The sequence below is a fragment of the Acartia tonsa genome, chromosome 10 (genome assembly GCF_053477335.1).
Source record: "Acartia tonsa isolate MP-2025a chromosome 10, ASM5347733v1, whole genome shotgun sequence".
In the NCBI taxonomy this organism is placed as follows: domain Eukaryota; kingdom Metazoa; phylum Arthropoda; class Copepoda; order Calanoida; family Acartiidae; genus Acartia; species Acartia tonsa.
The window spans coordinates 8,883,873-8,907,360 of record NC_137269.1 but is presented as its reverse complement, the minus strand read 5'-3'; the positions used below and the strand labels follow the sequence as shown (position 1 = coordinate 8,907,360).

At 31.3% G+C, this 23,488-nt stretch overlaps 1 protein-coding gene across 1 annotated transcript in view; it reads left to right on the top strand.

Moving 5' to 3' along the window:
* The first annotated feature begins 2,811 nt into the window (after positions 1-2,811).
* Positions 2,812-23,488, top strand: part of LOC145330336 (nephrin-like) — an 82,604-nt gene continuing 61,927 nt past the window's right edge. The window contains exon 1 of the mRNA XM_080174969.1: positions 2,812-2,894. Coding sequence (XP_080031095.1) covers positions 2,869-2,894 — 26 coding nt within the window. The 5' untranslated portion in view covers positions 2,812-2,868. The remainder of the gene's footprint in view (positions 2,895-23,488) is intronic.

Below are 23,488 nucleotides of genomic sequence, written 5' to 3'. Positions count from 1 at the left end.
TTGCGCTATTTATTAGAATATTAAATAAACTTGAATGTTAAAAATATTAGCATAGCCTTTGTCAATTCAAATGCTTTAGGTATATTATTCAGAAAGTTAGTTAAAAAAGAGAGAATTTGCTGTGTATACTGTTGAAAGACTTTCAAAAATGTAAATTACAAAGCAATCCTAAAAGATCGGGTCGTAGGCGAGTCTTAGTCGGGGGTTTTCTGATAGCAAATATTGCGTTATTGGTATACAATGTAAAAAAAAAAACATTTTAAAGAAATTCTTTAAATAAAACCCAACGTGTATTGGCAGTACAAACATCTTAATGCTAGCAGACATATGTTTATCAACATTTGCAGAAAACTATTTCCACAAGAAAAATTATTCAGGTTTCTACTTCACAATTTTAAATATTTCTTTCTGATAAAATGTTTGACATATATCGTATAATCATTTACCAAAAAAAATATTTTGATAATTTAGATTTCAGAGAAGATTAATCCTTTCAAAAAACTAAGACGACATTTTGCATCTTCTGTCATGACATTTTAGAAAAAATATAAAAAAACAAAATTTAGTATGAAAACTATTTTCATCGATTTTTCTGAAGGTATTATCGTATTCTGTGGCTTTGTTATTATCATTTACTTATATCGAAAGTGCCAAACATTGTACCCTAACTTATTCATTTAATAAAAAACCAAGCGTGTGCTATGAATTTAAATTATTTAATTCAATATTGCGAGACATTTTTGTCTCTTATCATTTTTGTGGCAATAATAATTTTGCTTCTTTGTGATTTTAAAAATATTTTCTCGTATTCATTCGAATCCGGTGGATAGGAACCGGTTCTCATCCATACGAAAAAACTATGTCTAGCATCGTATTATATCCAGCTTTCTACGAATATAGAAATGTACAATTATAACATTAAAACCAGTTTTTTTAGCCGGTGCCTTTGGCACCTCGGGGCTAAAAAAACTAGTTTTAATCTCATAATTGTACTTTCTATATCCGCGGAAAGCCGTTTATAATACGATGCGAGAAATAACTATTATTGTATTTTTTGAGAGAAGCAGCTTTTTATCATAACTTATCATAGCATTTAAGTCAGTAGATTAAAAAAACTGAATATATACATATAAAGAAACTTGAATATCTTAAAATTAAATATGATCAAGAAATTAAAACATAATTTTAATATTTAATATTTTTAAGAGGTAAAAAATTACATATTTTATATATAATTAATACTAATAAGCAATATAATTTTTTTACATGGTTGTAGTTTTAATCTTTAAAAAAATTAGTATTTAACTATCTGAAAAAAGGAAAGATATTCATCTATTTACTCTAATTATAAAATGTTTGTGTTTATTTAAGATTACATTATTTGATAAGGGGGGGGGATATAGAGGGCTTAATGCTATTTTGAAAATAATAGGAAACGTCAAAAATGAATTTAAATAACGCCTCTATAAAACTTTTTACTGTAGAAGAAGTTATATTCAATAGTTTATTTCACTATTTCTTATTAAAGGATAAAATAACATAGTGTCTATCCATATCCTGATATGTCTACCAAAAAGTTATGAAGCGTTTAATTGAACAAACTTGTGGTTTTTATATCCATATGCACTCTAAAAAAAAGTATTAAAATTACTAAGCTTATAGTAAATTTTGGTATGTTTATGTTTGGAATTTTAATACATTTGACTACAGATTGATAAAAAATAAATGAATAGAAAAAATTCTAGTATATTATTAGACTTTATGTCTGTGGTTTCTTCAAGATCTCTAAAACGCTAGACTAATAAATCAATTTGCTTAGAGGTAGTAGGTTTTAGGCTGTTTATTAGAAGAGTAGGCAATATAAAAAATGTAATAAAAATAATTCTTTTTTTAGAGTTAACCATCGTTATCGCCAGAAAACTTCCTTGTTCCTTCGTTATCAGGTCTTTAGAGCAGCACTGAGATGATAATGGCGATGCTACTCTAAAGTTTACTCGAGCTAACATACTTATACTAAAGTAACAGGATGTCTTTTTGTCTCTGTGTTTGTCTGTAGTTTGTATGTTTGTCTGTTTGTGCCGAAGGATCTCGCTAACCGCTGAACCGATTGGTTCTCCTTAACAGGGTAGCTTCTCATAGGGTCCGGGAAGGTTTATTACTATATTGGGGGAGGGTATAGAAAATATAGAAAAAAAAGGTTTTCATAATGTATTTTCAGAAATGTATTTAATACAAGTTTAGGTTTTAGATAATTCTAAAATATTTCTTCTAAAAATCAATGAAACAATAAGCCTAACAATTATAGAATGCCGCCATTGGACAAGTTCCTATTGGTGTACTGCCAGTACTCTGTACTGCTGTTGTACAGCTCTATGGTCTTCAGGAAGGATATACACATTGGAAAATGGACAAAAGCTAGATTTTATAAAACTTAAATCTTTTTAATTTTTTGGTTATGATCAAACTAAAAAAAAGTCTATTTGATTCCTATGTTTCGATATTTTCAAGATAAAAAAAACTAGGTTTTATGAGACAAAGACCAAAGTGTCTTAAAAATCAGCTATGTGACGTCATAAAAAATGAGGGATTATCCATCTCTTTTTATGGGTTTTCTTACCCACTTCTCCTCCCATTTTTCTCATTTTATTACGTCACGTGGATCATTTTGGACACAATTTTAACACAATTTGGGCTTTGTCCAAATTAGAATAAGAGTATTTACAATAATAAAACATGCAACAAACTTCCTTACAAACGCAGAAATAAAAGACTTAATCCATTTACATTTCCCTATATCCATGGTTGTTTAGTGGGGGCGGATCTGGCGTATTCGCCTCAGCCAGCAGCATCAGGAAGGAGGTCAAGGCTATGGCTGGCGGGTCAGTCTCTCTCAGGTAAAATTTTAATTTGTTTAGAGATAGGGGACGTTTTCTTATTCGTTAGCCTAACAACCTTTGGGACTTTTATTGAATTTGGATTTTTTGGTTCATTAGTTGAGTGTCCCAACGTTTCAACCACTAATTGTAATTTATAAGGTAGTTATGTGTATCATCATTGGTAGGGGGGGCAAAGTTTCTCAAAAATCGGCCATATGACGTCATAAAAATGAGGGAGATGATATGAGAAGTGGAAACGAAAAACCCTAAAAAGAGATAAACATAAACATAAACATATTTATTTGGGCATAAAAATTAAACATAGTCATAAAATCAAAAAAACAACATAAAAACACAATTCAAATTACTATAACAATAAACAACCTAAATCCTAATCAGTTCTGCCCGGGTAGTCATGAATAGATCACTAAGGATCTGTCTACTTTGCCCAAAATATATTGGATAATCCCTCATTCTATGACGTCACATGGCTGATTTTTTGATACACCTTTGTCTCCTACTCATTTTTTGAAATACAAATCAATTTATCGGCCATTGTCTTATCCCTTTAGATCTATGATATATTGCAAAATTTAAATTTAAGTCATATCTAGAATGCAATACATATATCATTAATATCATTGTTATATTTTAATCAAATACTTTATTTCTATTTTTATTTCTGTTTGATGATACATATAACAAATAATACATATAAAGCAATATATATTTATGTATGTACTCAATGAAATGTAGCGAACTAATTAATTGTCATGTAATAAAAAGTGTGGGATTGTTGCAGCCAAAAATTGGCTTTCCTTATTCGAATGTAAAAAATCAAGCTACATACTCAAATGCTATGTTTAAGTTCAATCGACTATAAATCAATTTTAATGGGTTAATAATTTTTATTCTTTTTCAATTGATGATCATAGATTCATGTTTTAATTTTTATAGTATTCTTTATTTTCTATTTTTGTTTTGCTGAACTAGCCCCAAACCATCTCTAAGCCCATTCTCTGCAATAAAAGGATTATCAATGTCTGCGAAATGGGGATGGGTTTAAAAAACTGCAAAAAAAAACACCTAAAAAATAACATTTTTAAATTAATGATTTTTGAAAGACGAAAAAATTATGACAAAACAAAAATCAAGTATAAAACAATTATTAAAAATTTTAACGAAATTTGTTTATAATTTTTTGGCCTTTGGCCTAAACTTGGATGTATTATTATTCTTTGCAAATGTTCGGTTTTATTCAAGAAAATGAGAGAATAAAGTAAAACTAAAGGATTAGAAAGGCTTATCAAAGAATTAAAACCTACCCTTAAAAAATCTTTTTTCTGAAATGTTGACAAGTTTAAACCCATGGCAAATAAGATGAAATAAATAAAGTTAATAACATTGCTAAGTCCTAGAACTAGTTATAGTGATACGGATAATTATTGGGAAATATAAATAAAAACATAAAACAGTAAACAGATCTATAGTATAGATGTATATAAAGACAACTGCCTCCCTTCCTATTTCAAAGACCTCTTTCGTCTGCTTCTAAATCATTTTCTGCTACTTGGCTGTGTTAATATAAGTGACACCATTGGTTGAGTTTCAATGACCCAATAGAAAGGTTGCACAAGGCGGGTGCGACGGAGAGATACAGGTATTTAACCCTTTTTCACTCTAGTGTTTTACTCTAATCTTGTAATTTAGTTACTTTATTGCACCTTTGAAAAAAGGTATATAAAGGGTTTATTTTAAAATATTGGGATGTATGTATAATTGCATTGATTAGGCTAGATCAAGATGGGTTTTAATGGAGCAGCTTATTGTGCCTAATAAAAAAGACGTTATAGAATAAAATGACCAATGAGAGGCCAATATACATTTTACTAATAGTCAATTCAATTGTAAAGTGTCCTTTTATTGGTCATTTGTATGGTATGACGTCATTTTTTATTAGGCAATATAAGCTGCTTCATGGCCAGTATACATTTTACCAATGGTCAATACAAATATATACTGGCCTTTAATTGGTAATTTGTATTGTATGACGTCATTTTTTATTAGGACTATAAGCGGCTTCACCCGTCTGGGTGAAGGAAGTTTCAAAGAAATCCCGTGATTTAATATTATATACAATTTGTTTTCTGTATTAAATATCCCTCCCCCTGAAATTCTATTTTAGTGCAATTCTCTTAATCTAAGTTAAATGGTTATTAGGTCAATTTATTACTGAAACAGGGATCCCAGGATAGGGCTAGGGAAGATAATTATAATATATGATTTTTATCTGGATATAGTGTTACCTTTAAACATCTGAAAGGAAGAAAATTGTAGTGGGACAAAGTGGCTCATAAATCAGCCATGTGACGTCATAAAAATGAGGGATTTATCCATTTCTCTTTTAGGGAATTTTTTTTTTATTTTTTTGAAAATATTTATAAGTTATATAATAAAACTGGGATCTAGGAGATTTGAATTCTAAGATTTATAAAAAGCCTAAAACCATCTAGGAACCTTTTTTAAAGTTTCATTAAATTGGATAGGTCTTTAGGTATAGTAGTATTTAAAATCTTAAGCTTCAACAAACCTTACTACTTATGTAACAGGATTTCTCGTATTCATTCGAATCCGGTGGATAGGAACCGGTTCTTCGGCACCTCGGGGCTAAAAAACTGTTTTTAATCTTATAATTGTACATTCTATATCCGCGGAAAGCTGTTTATAATACGATGCGAGAAATAACTATTTAATTGTATATGTAGACAATTTAATAGTTTATCAGCTTCCAATTTAAATTAACAAGACACTTTTAGTGCAATATCCCATAGAGGGATACATAATTGGGGTTTCTTCAGCAAAAGAAAAAATAGCACAATTATCTGAAACCGATTTTAAATTGATGTACATCCTCATTGATGATGAACAAAATTACCCCTTCAGTAGATTACAATTAGTGGTTGAAACGAATGACCACTCAACTTCATAATTAAACCTATCAAAATTCAAAAGTCCCTCATGTTGTAAAGCCAACAACAAACGTTATTTTGAAAAATCAGTCTAAAGTCCCCTCTCTCCATGAAAATTATAGAAAATCAAAAGTAATATTTTATTTATTTATTCAACAGATATTTGCAAGGAAAAATGTTTTAACTTATAGTTTTAACTTTAGGCCGTTTCTAAAAAATCTGGTGTTTAATCTTAAAATTGTACATTTTTACATTCGCTGAAAGATGTTTATAATACGACACAATAAATAACTATTCTGACCTGAACCCACACTTGCACTCCGGAACGATTGCCCGCTGAGATCCTTGGCTCTAATTGAAATTACTCACAGAGATCTATTAACATTGTCCACATTTATTTGGAACATTTATACACTTTTTTGTGTACTTTTAAAACATATTTTTAGCTCCAAATTTTATAAGTTTAAGGATTTTTAAGCTTTAATAGTTACGAAAAAACTTTTATAGTATATTCTTCATTTTAATTTAATCTTTTTTTCCTCAAGGCTCAAAATGAAAAAAAAAAATAATTTACTTACAAGTGAAATTAATAGAGTTTTATAATAGTTATTTCTTGCATCATATTATAAACGGCTTTCCGCGGACATAGAATGTACAATTAAAAGATTAAAACTAGTTTTTTAAGCCCTGAGGTGCCGGAGGCACCGGCTAAAAAAACTGGTTTTAATTTTTTGATTGTACATTTTTATATTGGTAGAAAGCTGGCTATAATACAATGCTAGACAAAGTTTTTTCGTATGGATGAGAACCGGTTCTTATCCACTGGATTCGAATGAATACGAGAAAAGACTTTTTCTGAAATTAATGAACCTTCATTGATAAATTTAAGCAAAACTTAAGAAGTTTCATAATAAAATTCAAAAGAATGGACAAATATAATTTTGTTTAGAAATTTTTCATCAATATTTAGTTATATTAAAATTAAGATTTGAATTTCATATCTTTGGCAAAACATAAATTATTTAAAGTTTTATTTTTTTTTGGTGTTTGAACGAATCAATCTTTTAGTACTATTAATGAGTAAAAAACTAGTTTTCCTAAATACTTTGAATATAAAAGTATCATTTTCTTTTAAATAGAAAATAAATAAATAGTAATGATAAAATACATATTTTTGAGTTTTATTTGCCAATTGTTATTGTTAATAAAAAAATATATTAACTAAAATTAAACTGAAATAACTTACATTTTTGCTTTCCTTGTCATACCCCTGACTCTATTCCCCTGTAGTACTTAATGTTGTTTGTTTTGTTGTTGGAGTACAAACATTTAAACTTTGGGTTAGGTCAAGAAGTTGAAATCTGATGGTAGCCACGGAAAGGGAAAAAATATTCATGAAAGTTTTTTGGATGTAAATATCATACTACATATAATTTATTTAAATTGATTTCCCCTAAAGTGGCTATCAAGCACTTAAACGTAATTTTATAAAAAAAAATGAAAATAAGAGGGGAAAACTAGCCTCCTCCAAATAAAAGGTGGTTTTTAATATAAGTTGATGTTTTTTAACCCTAACCCTTTTTTTTGTATGCTTATATTAATTAGTTATTCTTCCTTCTATACAAATATTTTTTTTTTAAATTGCAACTTCCCAATAATCTTCATGGTTTTGTCTATATTTATTGCCCACCCTGATAATACCATTATGCTTTCCCGTTTACTGAAGCTTGGTGGATTTATGTCAGCAGTGGATTTCACAGTCTTCAGGGTTTTTACAATCTAACATTACCTGGCACTGTATCAATTGAGTACTGTAATTGTATCAACAAAGTAATGGAGTCATTTAATGGAATATAAATGTAGTTCTAGCAAATGGGCCCCTAACATCTATGGGTCCTGTATTCAAAGGGACAGAAAATTAGCCTAAAACCAACATGTAAACTCAAATTGTTGGAAAATTTGAGCTTCAGACAATCAACCCTACTACTTTATTTAATAGGTTGGTAGGAATTCTAGATAGAGAATAGAGTCAAATCCATTTGAATTCAAAATCAAATTGGTTTGTTTTTATTTTAAAGGCAACATTGTACAGTTACTTTTAAGCTACTATATTCCTATAGATTGTATTACTGTGTTTGATCTGAAGTAAAACAGATTACAAAAATCAATGAAAGATTAATTATTAAATTCCAATCTTATCTTTAAGTGGAGAAGACAAATTAATCTTGCATTATTGTTTTATTCAATACTAGCAACTACGCCTCCAGAGGCTCCTAGTTGCACTTTAAATGTTTTTTTTTTTGTTCAAGTCTCTATGATACCTATGTATGTCGTGCTCAAGTCTCTACCATACATACCTATGTTGCGTTGAAGTACCTGTGCGTAAAAAAAGTTTGATTTTTTTTGTTTTCTCCTTGGAGGGTGGTGGTACCCTTCCCTAAAATAGTCATAAACCTTCCCAGGAACTATGATAAGCTACCCTGTTAAGAAGAACCCAAACAGTTCAGCGGTTAGCAAGATCCTTTGTTTAAAACATACAAACACACAGACAGACAAACAAACATCCTGTTACTTTAGTATATGTACTAGCGGCTACGCCTCTAGAGGCCTCTAGTGGCATTTAAACATTTTTTTTTATTTTAAATATCTAATTTGAGAAATAGTTTGTCTATGGTCAATCAGCTGTTAAATTCATGTCTCTACGCAGCGCCACTACGCTACGTAGAGACATTCATACGCTAGCGACACTATGTGGCAGGAATATTTTAATTTTTTTCGATTTATTGTGTTTTTTCTTGGGAGGGTAGTGGTACCCTCCCCCAAAATAGTTATAAACCTTCCCAGGACCTATGTGAATCTACCCTGTTAAGGAGAACCTGATCGATTCAGCGGTTAGCAAGATTCTTTAGTAAAAACACACAAACACATAGACAGACAAACAAACATCCTGTTGCTTTAGTATATGTATTACTTCTTACTCTGCTTTTGACAATCCTTTCTATGCTTGATATTAGAGTATTTGGTATGTCTATGTCTATAACTTTGTGTATATACAGAGATTTCATACATACATTTAAATGGTATAGTAAAGAACTATTTCAGTAAATTGTAATACATTTAGGAATATGATAATGGATGATTAATTTATATTATTACCCCTTCTGTAGATTAATATTGTTGAAAAGTTTAAAATCTATATCTAATAAAAGAACCCAAAAGTTTATGAGCAAACTTTGGGTACTAGGATAATTTACAGTCCCAAAACTACTGCTATATTGTTTTCCATTAATATTCTTCTGCCAAGGCTTGTCAGTGCACAAAGAGCCTTTAAGTACATATAATAAACAATACAAATATTGTAAATAATTTTAACATCCAAATTACATACATACAAACATTGTAAAGGAGACATGGTCAAATAATAGCAGAATAAATTATTTAATTCTTTATGAATTACTAGCGGCTACGCCCCTTGAGGCCCTTGAAGGTGAGGGGGGGGGTGGGGTGGTAAAGTCGACCCCCACATTCAATTTTAGTTTTTAAAAAAAAAATGAAGAAAAAAATCGGGGGTTATTTTTTCTACGGAAGGATTTCTCTTTGAAGTGAGATACCCTTCCAAAATTGAATAAACCTTTCCAAGATCTATGGAAAGCTACACTAAAAAGAGAACCATATCCGTTCTGCATTTATAGGCAGAAAGACACAGATCCTGTTACTTTTATATAAAGATAACGACTAATCCTATTTTTTCGAGTAAAATCCTCAAAAATTAGTATAATTCAATTAGCTTAAATTTTCACAAACATTGTACAACATAGACGTCTAAGGGGGGGGGGTAAAGGGGTGATTACCCCCCCCCTCCAAAAAAAAAGCCTCTATGAAATAAAGATTACCCCTCCCAGGCACCCCCAAAATTTTTTTAAAAAAAATTTTACCCCCCCCCCCCCCGAAATAAAAAAGCTTGGACGCCCCTGTTGTACAAAGAATAGTTATTTATCGCATCGTATTGTAGACAGTTTTATTATTAGATATTAAAATAAAGATTTATAAGATTGATTCCCCCTTTTGGGCAATAAGCTGGCAATAATGTTATCTTTTTATTATTATTTATAGAAAGTTGTCTATAATACGATATGATACACGATTTTTCAGTATGGCTTAGAACAGGTTATAATTCCGCGGACAAAAGTTTTTGAAACCATACTAAAATTTGTCTCTTATCCTGCATAGTACACATATGTATGTTCAAAGCACATTTATACGAGTCAAATTTACAAGTGGCTGGCGGCTGCTGGCATAGGTTTAGGATAGGTTAAGGACAAGAGCAATTTTCCTTTAAAATTTTATATTAAAGATCTACATTTTTTAAGTTTAAGGTAAACTAGTACAGAATAATTTATTTTAATCTAAACTTGGATGTCTGTCTGTCTTTCTGTCTGTGTTTATTTTATAAATAAAGAGAAAAAAAACCACCCTTTCCAATCACAAAAAAAATTAAATTTGCGGTGGAAGGTTAAAACTCCCTTTTAGTGATTCTAGAAGGTTTTAGGGGCGTAGCCGCTCTTTAAACTTAAAGAAACAAAATAGAAGACGAAGAAAGTCCCTCAATGACGTCATAAAAATGAGGGATGAGTAGAGGAGGAGTGAGAAAGAAAACCCCAAAAAAGAAATGGATAATCCCTCGTTTTTATGACGTAACATGCTGATTTTTTGAGGGACTTTCTTCGTCTTCAACAAAAGAGATATTTTCAAATAAACAGTTTTTTTTTTTTTTAAATTAGATATCATCAAGTAAAGATGGAGGGGTAATTGATGCACCCACCATTACTTAGAAACTATGGTATTAAGGTCTATTGGTCTGTCTGAGTGTCCCTTAAGATCTCGGTAACCACTGAACCGATTAGATTCTACTCTTCAGGGAACCTGCTGGTCCTGTGGTGGTTTCAGGCTATTTTCTTGGGGGTGGGGCACCTCAAATCCCCCAAAAAAACAAAAAATCCCCCTTCCATTTTTTTGCTGCTAGGTGATTAAAACATTGGTGCTGCACCACCTCTTGGGGCAAAGCTCCTAGAAGCTAGGGTGAAGCCGCTAGTTGACTTACTTAGCTACACTATAATTTGTTATCATACATTCTCTAGTATGAAATACAGATACATAAATGTATGAAAAAGGTGTTTATTTCACTTTGCAAAACAAAACTTTCTAAATTACCTAAAATTTGAATTTATTTTAAATAGGATATTAGGACTAAAAAATTCCATTAAATTTCATTTTAAAGGATATACAAATTTTAATATGCTATTTTCACAGATATTTTAAAACCTTTCTGAACAGATTTCTTGGGGTCATATAATATGATTTATTCTTAATTTATATATTCACTAGCGGCTTCGATCCTCGCATCTAGGGGCTTTGCCCAAAGAGGTAATATAAAAAAAAGTAGTACATGTGGTGAACCAAATAAATGGTGCTTCGTCTTCTTTAAAAAAATTGGGGGCGGGGGATTTCTTATGTTTTTTTGGGGGGTTAGAGGTGTCCCACCTCCCAAGAAAATAGCTTAAAACCACCACAGGACCAAGAGGTATATACCCTGAAGAGTAGAATCGGTTCAGTGGTTACCGAGATCTTAAGGGACAGACAGACGGACGGACAGACAGACGGACAGAAAGACAGACATCGTTCTACTTTGTATTATAGATAACTACCTAACTTTTAATGTTTGTAATGATAAAACATATGTAATTGAGAAAGCTAAATATATGAAGACACAACTATAGTATGCAATTACATTATAAAGACTTGTCAAAAGTCTATACAACATTAAATTATCTTTATAATTTCAATCTTATTATGCTCTAAAGTCTACTGTAATACTTTGGCTTAAGATTAAATTAGAAATCTTACATAGACAAAATTTACGGTCAGTAGAATTTGAATTGCCGAAAGTGTACACAGTTTCCTCGGTGTTTCCTTATCCTATCTCAATATTTACTACTAGCTACAAAAGCTTCAAGTTTTAAATGTATAATGTTTATATCGTTTATACATTCAAATTTAGATTTTTTTTGGAAGATTGATGTGCTTTAGCTAGTAGTAAATATTGAGATAGGATAAGGAAACACCCAGGAAACTGTGTATACAATCGACAACTCAAATTCAACTGACCCAAGATTTACCCAAACAAACTCTTGAATATGTTACTGTACTTGGTGACAGGGATATATCAATAGGAGATAATAATCTGTCTTTGTTAGCTTGTATGTTTTCTATGCCCATTTAAATTTTTAGATTCTTTCCTGTCACTTAATGACAAACTAGTGACTATGCCCCTAGCCTTTAGGGGCACTATGTTCTAAGGGGTAGGAAAAATGGTTTAAAAATAGCCTAAAACCATCATTTGACCTATGCGAGGCTTGCTTTAAAAAAGGACCCAATCGGTTCTGTAGATAATGGGATTTTAAGCTTCAGACAAAATACTACTTTATATAGTATCCATAAACACAGTGTTTCGCCCTTTTAGGGCTCATCAGTATGGCTCAATTCATCAGAGTTAATTTTGCACGTGGCGGGGCTTGAAACGGGAACCCTTAAATTACCAGGCCAACACCCTACCCATTGCGCCATTACTTTATATAGTAGGATAGTTAGGTCATTATTGGGGATGCACATCACATTAATTTATCGACCATTGTCTTTTCTTTTAAGAAATAATATTTGGATATTCATTGATGCCTGTATTATAAGTTTAAAGCAGACTTCACCTACATAGTTTAAGTATGAAATATGAATATAGTTGGGCAAATAAACACACTTTTCCTCAATTATTTTCTATATTTATCCTTCTATAAAGTAACTTGATTATGTTTGTATCTATTTGCCTGTCTGTGTGCACTGAAGAGTCTTGCTATCTGCAGGACCATTATGGTTCTCCTTTACAGTGTAGCTTTTTATAGATTCTGAGAAGGTTTCAACTATTTTAGAAGGTAATGCCACATACCAAATAAAAATCACCAGTGTCCCTGTCCCCCCGAGCTCTATGGGCATATAGCATTAAATAAAACCAATCCTTCGTGAAATAGATCTTAGAAATGGCATTTTATGACAAAGACCAAATTATTTCAAAAATGATCCATGTGACGTCATAAAAATGAGGGATTATCCATCTCTTTTTTAGGAATTTTCTTTTCCACTTCTCCTCTCATCTCCCTCATTTTTATGACGTCATATGTATTATTTTTAACACAATTTGGTCTTTGTTACATTTTATGTCGATGAAAATGAAATTTTCTTATTTGTTTTAAGATAAAGTCTCATAATCATTTATTAACATCTAAGAATTAACAGTGAAAACCTAATTATAAAAATAAGGAAAAGCAGAAGATAAAAAGAGGAGAAAATATTTTTCAACTACCTGAATGTACTAGAGGAAAATGTACATATGTGTGTGGTGTGTACACAGAAGTTTGCAAACTCTACATACACATAACACATGTAATAAACCTGAAACATAACCATATTAAGTTTTGAATTCATTTGTCACATGCTCTAGCATGTGTTTACCTCAAAAAAGCTTTGCTCAAAGCAGCTTATAGTGACTATAAAACAAGGACGCCATACAATACAAATGACCAATGATAGGCCAGTAAATATTATAATTGACCAATGGTAAAATAGATAATACCCTTTATTGGTCATTTGTATTGTATGACGTCATTTTTAAAGACACTATAAGCTGCTTCTTAACACCAATAATGCTTTTATGAAGAGCAATATTAGGTGATGAAGGGAAACAAGCAACTCTTTTATTTTTCAACTTTTGTCCAATAGTTATAAGATTTTGGTATTTTTGTTCTCAAAACTATATTTAGGGCCAAAGCATTAAATAAATAAATAAAACAAATCAAAAATATTCAAATTCAGTGTTTCTTCTTTAACCAAAAAGATAGATATGTGAATGATTCTTCCACCAAGACTTTATAAACGTGTTCACCTATTGGTTAGCTTAAAATTATCAAGGGTAAAGATTGGATAAAGATTTTGATGGGTGTGAGTATAAATTTATCCTCAGTTTCTATATCCCAAGTTAAATTTAACTCACTAAAAAATTACCCAACCCAAGACAATGTCCTTTTATTGTTTAAAATGCATGTAAAACGATATTTTTAAACACCTATTGAGAATACATACATTTACTGTTTCAGAATATATTAACAAGGATGCCTTTGACAATATAAGCGTAACAATATCAATTGGACACTTAATTAATAAACTATATATCCATCATGCTTTAGATAAGCTGTTTCCTATTATATAACTTTTTATTTTTTTTATTTAAAGCTAAATTTGGTTGTACTTTTGAGGGATGATTTATAAATTTCTTGGGATGGTTTTAAGCTTTTTTCTTGAACTCCCCCGTCCTCAACAAGTGGCTAGGGGCAAAGCGACTATCTTACTATTTAGTTAAAAGAAATAAAGATAGTTTGCTTCTATCTTTTAGACCAGTAAAAATGTATAGATGTTTTAGTGTGCTTAAAAATTTTAAAAAAGTGGACAGACGGACAGAGCTAGTTGGTGAGTTTTTCTGGCTGCGACAAACCAATGTACAAAAGGAGACACGCCAATGTGTGTATTAAAGGAAAAGACATTAGACCTAATTTAATAAGTTCATTAATAGTTATTTTTTGCATCGAATTACAGACAGCTTTCCGCGAATATTAAAATGAAAACTTATAAGATTAAAACCAAACGAACAAAACAGGTATAGGTCTTATGATTTTTAATTAAATTATAAGTGGTAAATTGTCTGTAATACCATGCTATACATGATTTTTTAGTATGGCTAAGAAACAGTTCTAATACAGCGGATATAAATCGCTTTCGAAGCCATAATGAAAATATTTTGTAAATTAGCTATATGTCACCACTCCCCCCGTCTTATAAAAGTGTACATAGGATTCCGCACATTTATATATAATTCACATTATCAAATCATCTACATATCCGATTATATAAAGTAGTAAGCTTTTTCGTCTGTTGCGAATGATCTCACTAATTACTGAACCGATATGATTCTCCTTTACAGTGAAGCTTCTTATATGATCTGATATGGTTTTAGGCATTTTTATATTTTTTTAGATAGGTCTGGGCAAGGTTTTAGGCTATTTATCTTACCTTCCATATCCCTTAGTATAAAAAGACACTAGATGTTAGTGGCGCAGCCGCTAGTTATTTTCAAAACAACACAAACTACAACTTCCCCTTTGCTTCACTTTTATAGAAGCTCCGCTAATTTATTTTTCACTCGCGGCTATGCTCCTAGAGGCCTCTAGGTGCCCTTGAGTGGGGGGGGAGGCGACCTACCTCCCTTACGATTGTAATTTTTTGAGGGGGTTATTGGGAGGGTGGTGGTACCCTCCCCAAAAATAGTTTCAAACCTTTTTGAGAACATAAAACTCAAATGTGGCTGTGCTAAAAAGATGATTAAAGTCCCTCAACAGATTATGACGTCATACTATAAAATAACATATAAATGAGAGGCCAGCATAAATTTACCATTGGTCAATTACAGTTTATACTGATGTCATAATCTGTTGAGGGACTTTAATCATCTTTCTGTGCTAATATACGGAAAGGAAGGCACACCCTTAATATATTCATTTGAATTGAAACAGTTAAGTAAGATATGTAGTGAATAAAGTAGTCTCCACACGAAGAAGGGAGGGGATAATGGAGTGTAAATTTTACTGGTATCCTAGGTTACATAAAGCAGGCCCTGTTAGTTTCAAACCTAACTTAGAGTGTGCAAAATTTTCAACCAAATGATAACAATCTACAAAATGAGTATAGTTATTTCTCGCAACGTATTATAAACAGCTTTCCGCGGATTTAAAATGTACAATTATAAAATTAAAACCAGTTTTTTTAGCTCCGAGATGCCATATGTTTTTATTTTTGTAGAAAACTGGGTATTATACGAGGCTAGACATAGTTTTTCGTATGGATGAGAACCGGTTCTAATCAAACGGATATTAATCGGTTTTGAATGAATACAAGAATAGTTATTTTTCGCATCGTAGTATAAACAGCTTTCTGTGGATATAAAATGTACAATTCTAAGATTAAAACCCGGGGGGGTTCGCCTGAAAAACCCTCATTCCACATAAAAATCCTCTGATTTTGTTATATTGTTGGCCGTTGCAATTGATTAATAAGGCAACAACTTACATGATATAGCTTAAGGACGTCCAAGGTTGTTCTAATGTTCTATATGTTATATTTTTACTCCCCCCCCAAAAAAAAAAAAAAAATTATATCTCGCCCCCCCCCCCAAAAAAAAATGAAATAATTAAAAAGCTTATAATATAGCTGGTACTTTTTTTTGTTAAAGAATGCCTTTTTTAGCAGTCATTGGTGGACATGGGTTTAAAAGACACCTTTAGCCATAATTTTTTTATTTGAAAACGTTTTAATCTTCCATTTACCTATCAAAGTAACCCTGTATTGGTGAGAATTGGGGTAAAGGGGCAAATATGAGGTAATATTCAAATTTATACACAAAACTTCTAGGTCAATTCTAGGTGTGCATTCTAAACTGCAATTTATCAAATATTGCTACATATTCGCTAAAACTAACAGTAAAAGAAGTGAATGATCCAAGATATAATTAAACAAGGATGACAACATCCTTAAAAGCAAAGCTCTGAATCGTTAGGACAAACGAACATAAACACTTGTAGGGTGTATAGAAGTCGAATCAAAATTGTAAGTAAATATGTTGAAAAACTGTTTAAATACAGGACATACTTGCATTTTTAGAACTCGATTATATAGATTCTTCGCTTATAACCTTGTACTTCAGTAATCAGTATTCCAAAATCCTGATAAATCGGATCATTATATCATATCATTATTTAAATATCATAGATTGAGGGAGTGATGCGACATTATAATCTAAACTGATTGGTTCTCCCATTCCTTAGCTCAAAGACTTTTGGTACTATTATTTAATCTCGATTTGTTCCAACTATCAGTGTCCAAACTTTTCTTCCAATAATATTGGGACAAAGTGACTAAAAAATCAGCCATGTGACGTCATAAAAATAAGGGATTGTCCATATCTTTTTTAATGGTGTTCTTTCCCACTTCTCCTTCCATCTCTCTCATTTGTATGACTTCAATTCACATGGCTGATATTTTAGTCACTTTGTCCCACTAAATAACTTTACACTACATACAAATTTTCAATTATTGGTGGTGTACAATGTACATCAATTTGTCGTCCATTGTCTATTCTCTTAATATATCTGCATCAGTACAAAGTCTAGTGTTGAACTATTGGATTGAATGACCATTACAGTCAAACCGACTAACAGGGGTAAATTTTGATATGGCTTTACTGCTTATAAGTCAACTTTTAACCCCTTTTCAATCAAATTACATTTTGCATTAAGGATAAGTATTCAGAAAAAAAAACAATTAATCGACAGATTTTCTGATCAGATTTAACTGATGTAATTCATTTTTGGGAGATTTTTGAGCCTCTATTGACCCTTGAAGGGGGTGGGGAGTAGATCCACTGCATTTTAAATTCCAGTTTTAAAAAACAAGGAAATTTTTTTTTTCGGGGAGGGATTTTCTTGAGGCTATTTCTCTTGGGAGGATGGTGGTACCCTTCCTAAAAACAGTTATAAACCTACCTAGGACCTATGATAAGCTACACTGTAAAGGAGAACCATATCAGTTCCACGGTTAGCTTCGCTACAGACAAACAAAAAACAGTTCTTAATATAATTCCAAAAATTATTCTCCCCTTTAAAGAATAAAACTGTATGTAATTGATTTTTAGAATAATTCTCAAATCCAAATTTGCATCTATTTTGATACAATGTTCAAGTATTTTGCAATTTTATATAAAGGTGTACTTATAACTGTTTCTTTTTACAAGCAGGCTTTTCTATATTTAGGGTTGATCTGACCGTTTCGATTATTTAAGATTATACCCTAAAATGGTGCTTTCTATGGCAATTAGACATAATACTATACGAGTATTATTTCTACACATAATACTTAAAGATTTATTAGTCCATATTTATCATAATACCATAACATCTTATCTTTCAATTTTTGGGTATAGTCCCTATCATAAAAACGCCCCTTAAGGGGTGTTACGTCGTATTTTCACAGTAGCTTAGGTTAGGTTAAGTTGGGTCATGTGATTGCCCCGCAGGGTTAGGCAATTGGCCCCGAAAGGTTAGAGCCCCCCCCCACAGGGGCCATGAAAAGGAAAAAGCTACTGTGAAAATACGACGAAACGCCCATTAAGACGCGTTGGCATGAAAGGGACTAAACCCCAACTTTTTTTATATTTTAAAATGTCTTGTTTCCTTTATACTTATATTCTTATATAATTGTAGATGTTTGTAAATCTGATTTGTGTTGCTTCGCTATTATGTCTTTCTTGTTTTCACAGTTTTACACATTTTGTTGCAACCTAATGCTGTAGTTTGCACCCTTTGTTATTTCCAGGGAGGGAGGGGACATTGGACTGGAAATTACATGGGTACCCAAAGTTTTATAACAACGTTTTCTAAATCTTTGAGTACTTTTATTGAATTTTATTTGGTTGGTTTCAGATAAGAAGTGTCTAATCTGAGCAATAATTTTTTTATCTACAAAAGGGTCAATTTTGTATTTAATCATTAGAGATGTACATTAATTAATAGTCAATTGTCTTATTTTTTTTAGTAAATTAATGCCACGCTATCTATAATTGTTATCATTCTTGACAGATTTCACATTAGAGTTTTGAAAGTTTTAATTTATATGATTGTAAATACTCTGATTTTGATTTATCTAGTCTTTAGATGTATCAGGAATATACAGATTATTTACATTAATAAATTTACGTTTAAATAGAACAAAATCAATATTTTAAAAAAAGAAATCGACAATAGAAAGAAAATGGTTTAAAAGTATTTAGATTTTATAAAACTGCTCTTTTAAAAACAATAGTCATTTTAAGAAAATCAGCATAGTAGTCCTGGGTAACTATATGTATAAAGCACCTCAGAATTGAGAACTTAATCGGTTCAGTAATTTTCAAAATCTTTAGCTACAGACAAAATAACCTTACTACTTCACATAATATGATTATTAAACAGAATGCAAAAATATTGTAATTTACCTTTAAAAATATTGATTGCCAATATCTTAATCCCTGTCCCCCCCGTGATCGTAATGAGTTTATTTGAAAGTTGAATTTTCCGCTTGGTAGGATATGTGACACCAGAACACACTTTAAAACAAAGTTTCCACAGTGAAAATTTCCTAGATTTAATTAACAAGAAATGTAATTAATAGAGTAGGTATAGCTGCCATGTTACCTACATAATATATTGCCAGTATATTATAAACTAGCGGCTACGCCCCCAAAGGCCTCTAGTGGCACTTTAATTTTTTTTTATTTCAAATATATATCTATGTTTCGTTCAAGTCTCTATGTAAAATCGAAAATAGTAAAAAAATCTTTGGAGGGTGGTGGTACTTTCCCCAAAACATGCCCGGGACCGGTTCAGCGGTTAGCGAGATACTTTGGTACAAACATACAAACACACAGACAAATATCCTGTTACTTTATTATACGGTTGTTTAGCTGTTGATATTGTTAAGTTGTCTTTTGAAATAGATAGGACATTTCTAACATGCCCAAATTAACAATTAAAACTGTTCGATACGAACTTACGATAGACAGACGGACGGGAAAATGTTTTTTTTTTATAGTTTTGTTCGATTTTAAATGTTTTTACCATAGTGAATTTTCTATTTAATGTAAATCCCTGTTTTGTCTCATAATAGCTTTAACTGGAATGGTGTAACAATTGAATTTCAGCCTATTTTAGCAATCTACAAGTGTTACTCTACTTTAAAAATGTTTCTAGACCTGGCTAGTTAGTTTTATAAACTGTAACAAACTAAATGTTCAATTAATCTCGACAATTTTCTGTTTATTTGAAACTTTCGCAATTAAACTATCACATCAATCATTTCTTTTATCTTAAAATGTTTAGATTTTTCCTAAAGTTACAGAATGTCTGTTTGTCTGTGTGTTTGTACCGAAGGATCTCGCTAACCGTTGAGTCGATCAGGCTCTCCTTAACAAAGTAGCTTCTCATAGGTCCCGGGAAGGTTTATAACTATTTTGTGCTTGGGAACCACCTCGCTCCCAAGATAAATCACAATTTTTTTTTTTTTTACTATTCTCGATTTTACGTAGAGAGTTCAACGCAACATAGACATATTGTATATATAAAAAAAAACATTAAACAGCCACTAGAGGCCTCTAGGGGCGTAGCCACTAGTTGAAAAAAAAGCAGAGCTCGGCAGGCACGCGTCAGTAGATAATAATAATTTCTAAGGACACAATCAACACTCTCCTAAGAAAAATCGCCTCTAGATGAGAAATACCAAAAAATATATTATAGTTCCTCAGTATGACTTACTGGACTTCCCTTCCTTACAAAAATTTAACTAAAAACTAAAATTTTAAGAGGGGTAGGGAGGGAGGGGGTTCGACTTCTCTCTTCATAATTAACGACACAATTCTTTGACAGGAAGTCGGTAGACAAACCCCAAACTGTGTAGTTTTGAGCAAGACGATTCCAGTTACGTCATATACGTTTCGGGAAAGAAAAGGGGAAGGGGGGAAGAAAATCTCTTCAAAAGAGATAGGAGAAAAGGGAAGAGATTTTCTTCCCCCCTTCCCTTTTTATATGACGTCACAGGAATCGTCTTGCTCAAAACTGGGACAGTTTGGGGTTTGTCAGTCGGTATCCTAAACCTACAAAATTTTTGTTTAGCATTTATTTTGGAAAAATATTAACTTATCTCTCATTTTTCTATCCTTGCAAAAAAGTAATTTCTATGAAGTAGCTTTATTAAAATTTATCAAGAAATTTGATAATGTTAAAATTGACGGATTTTCGTTAGGGTTCATTTGTTATTAACAATTTTTATGAAAAAAAAAACAAGGATGATGTTGGATAACATTCTAAAATAGTGCATCTTTTTCATATTAGAATCATTAGAAATGATGTTAGTATAGTTAGTCTTTCAGAGTTATAGTTTTTGTGGCGGGACAAAGTGTCTCGAAAAACATCCATGTGACGCCTTAAAAATTAGCGATTATCCATTTCTTTTTTAGGGGTTTTCTTTCCCACTTCTCCTCTCATTTCCCTCATTTTTATGACGTCACATGGCTTATTTTTGAGCCACATTTTCCCACTACACTTTAAATCATAATTGACCAGTACAAAATTATCTATAGTAATTTTAATCTACATAAGGGGGTAAAATTGTTTGTTATAATAAAGGTTATATTGTTGTTTCACTTTGACTTTGGACGTATCTGCCTTTACTGCTCGTAGATTAGCTTCGCTCTTTGAAAGAGAATCTGCCAATATTGAAAAATTGATCAAGATTAAATTGCAGAGAAAAATCAGGAACAATTTTGTCCAAAATAATTAAATTTTAAACTTGAAAGCAGTGGCGTGCAAAGAGTTTTGCTAGGGATGTTAAAGCTTTTATGGGAAAAAACGGAAGGTTCCTAATTCCAATATTGATTCGGGTATCTTATGCTTGTAAGCATGATTCCAAACTATTTTGTCCTCAAAAGAAATAGCTAAGATTTTTTAATATAAATATTAAAATCTAAGCTTAATAGAACATTGTCTGCAAAAAATCTATGAAACAGTAGTTTTAATTTTGCAGTAAATTAATAATTGTTCATCCTTGATCACAAATCAGGGAAATAATGAACAGAAAATCCACACTGAAATTTTATTTCCGTTAGAAAGCTAGAAAGATTTTTTTCCGAGGGGAGGAGGAGTAAGTGACATTACTTTAAGGAGTGCTTGCTTATTGTCACACCAAATAGCTTGAAACCTGTCCGTGTCCAGGACCAATTTGAAAAATTTGGGTTCGGGTTGTAAGAAAATAAACCTCTATGCGAATATTACTGTACCTTTCATTAACTTATCCCCTTAATACATTTTTTTCCAAATGGCTAATATAACGACGCCCTCAAACCCTTTTTTATGACATTATCTCATCCCCTCCATTAACCATGGAGGAACCAATATCTGAGGACTTTATTAGCAACCTATATTCCCTGACACAATATCCAAGTATTCTATATCCATCCCCCTATCCCTGATCAAACTGAAATGAAGGGACAAGGTCGGTCATTTGCACACCAAAAAATCTACAATTATCAATAATTTTTTTTTTACTGTAAAGAATTAATTTTTTAATGAATTTGATAGATGAAATCAAAAGACTCTATACTAGAATTCAATATTACGAAGCAAAACACTCTAAAAGCTAAGAATTTTATCCCAAAATAAAAAAAAACTTCTTATCTGTAAAAACTTTCTCAAAACATAGTAAAAAAATAGACTTTAAAATCCCCCCAATAAGTTATTTTAGGGCCTATTCGTATTTTTAGCTGTGCAGTATGATTCTACTGGTGTCATAGTATATTTTTATATACCTTTTAAAAATAGGTTAAAAACAAAATCTACAAACATCAATAATTTTACTTTAATCAAATGAAAAATATGCGTTTAGAATATACTTGGATATTATGACAGGGGGGAAAATGTTGTCAATTTAGGTTGCTAACATGGACATCACTTATTGGTCAGTTCTTTCGTGTAGTAGGAGGGGAGGGAAAAAAGGGGTAAAGGGGGTGGATGGGAGTTTCGTTATTTTAGTTAGCTTAAAGTAATGAAAATCTGGTACAACATCCAAATAATCATATATCAATTAAAATAGGACAAGTCTAATAAAGAAATTTATTTTAGCCAGCTACAAGTTTCACTTTATTACAGTACATGATAATCTGGTATAAGAAGCAAGTATCTATCTATCAATATATCTATTTTTCTTATCTTAAATTCATCTTTTTTTCTTTCTTCATAGATATTTTCTTAGAATATATCAGCCTATTTCTATTCTATTTGAAGCTCGTCAAATGAATGACTGTTTTTTACACCCGTTTTATTTCTTTTTTACATTCCTTTACACATCTTTAGACACGTTTATTTCCAGTTTTCTACATTCACAAAAATAAGTAAAATAATTTCTTAAATCTTTACGTCAAAAGTTAGTTTTGTAAGATGATCCCTGTAATTGTTAGGAATAATCAGATCAATCGGGTGATTATATCACATAATTTTTTTTGTTAAAAAAGTTAAAAATCAACATCTTTAGAATGGACATACGGACATTCTGGTAACGATTATAGAGTTGATACGCTTTCTAGATCGTACCTAACTACTACAGGAATCATCAAGCAAAGTTTAAAATCAATAGGATAATTATAACATGCTTAAATGAACGAAAACAGCTATCCGTTACGGGACCGAACCTAATTATAAAAAGCTTCGCTTTTGATAAACTTAGTTTCTCTTTTAGTCTTTAATTGTATGAGTTCCATATTAAGTTATATGCTATTTAAGTTGATTAATGCCACATAAACACTAAACTTTTGCCTATTACAAATTTTCGGTTATTTTGTAATGTTATTTTTTTATTAAATAAGTCCAGTTATCATATTTTATTATTAGCGGCTACGCTCTTATAGGC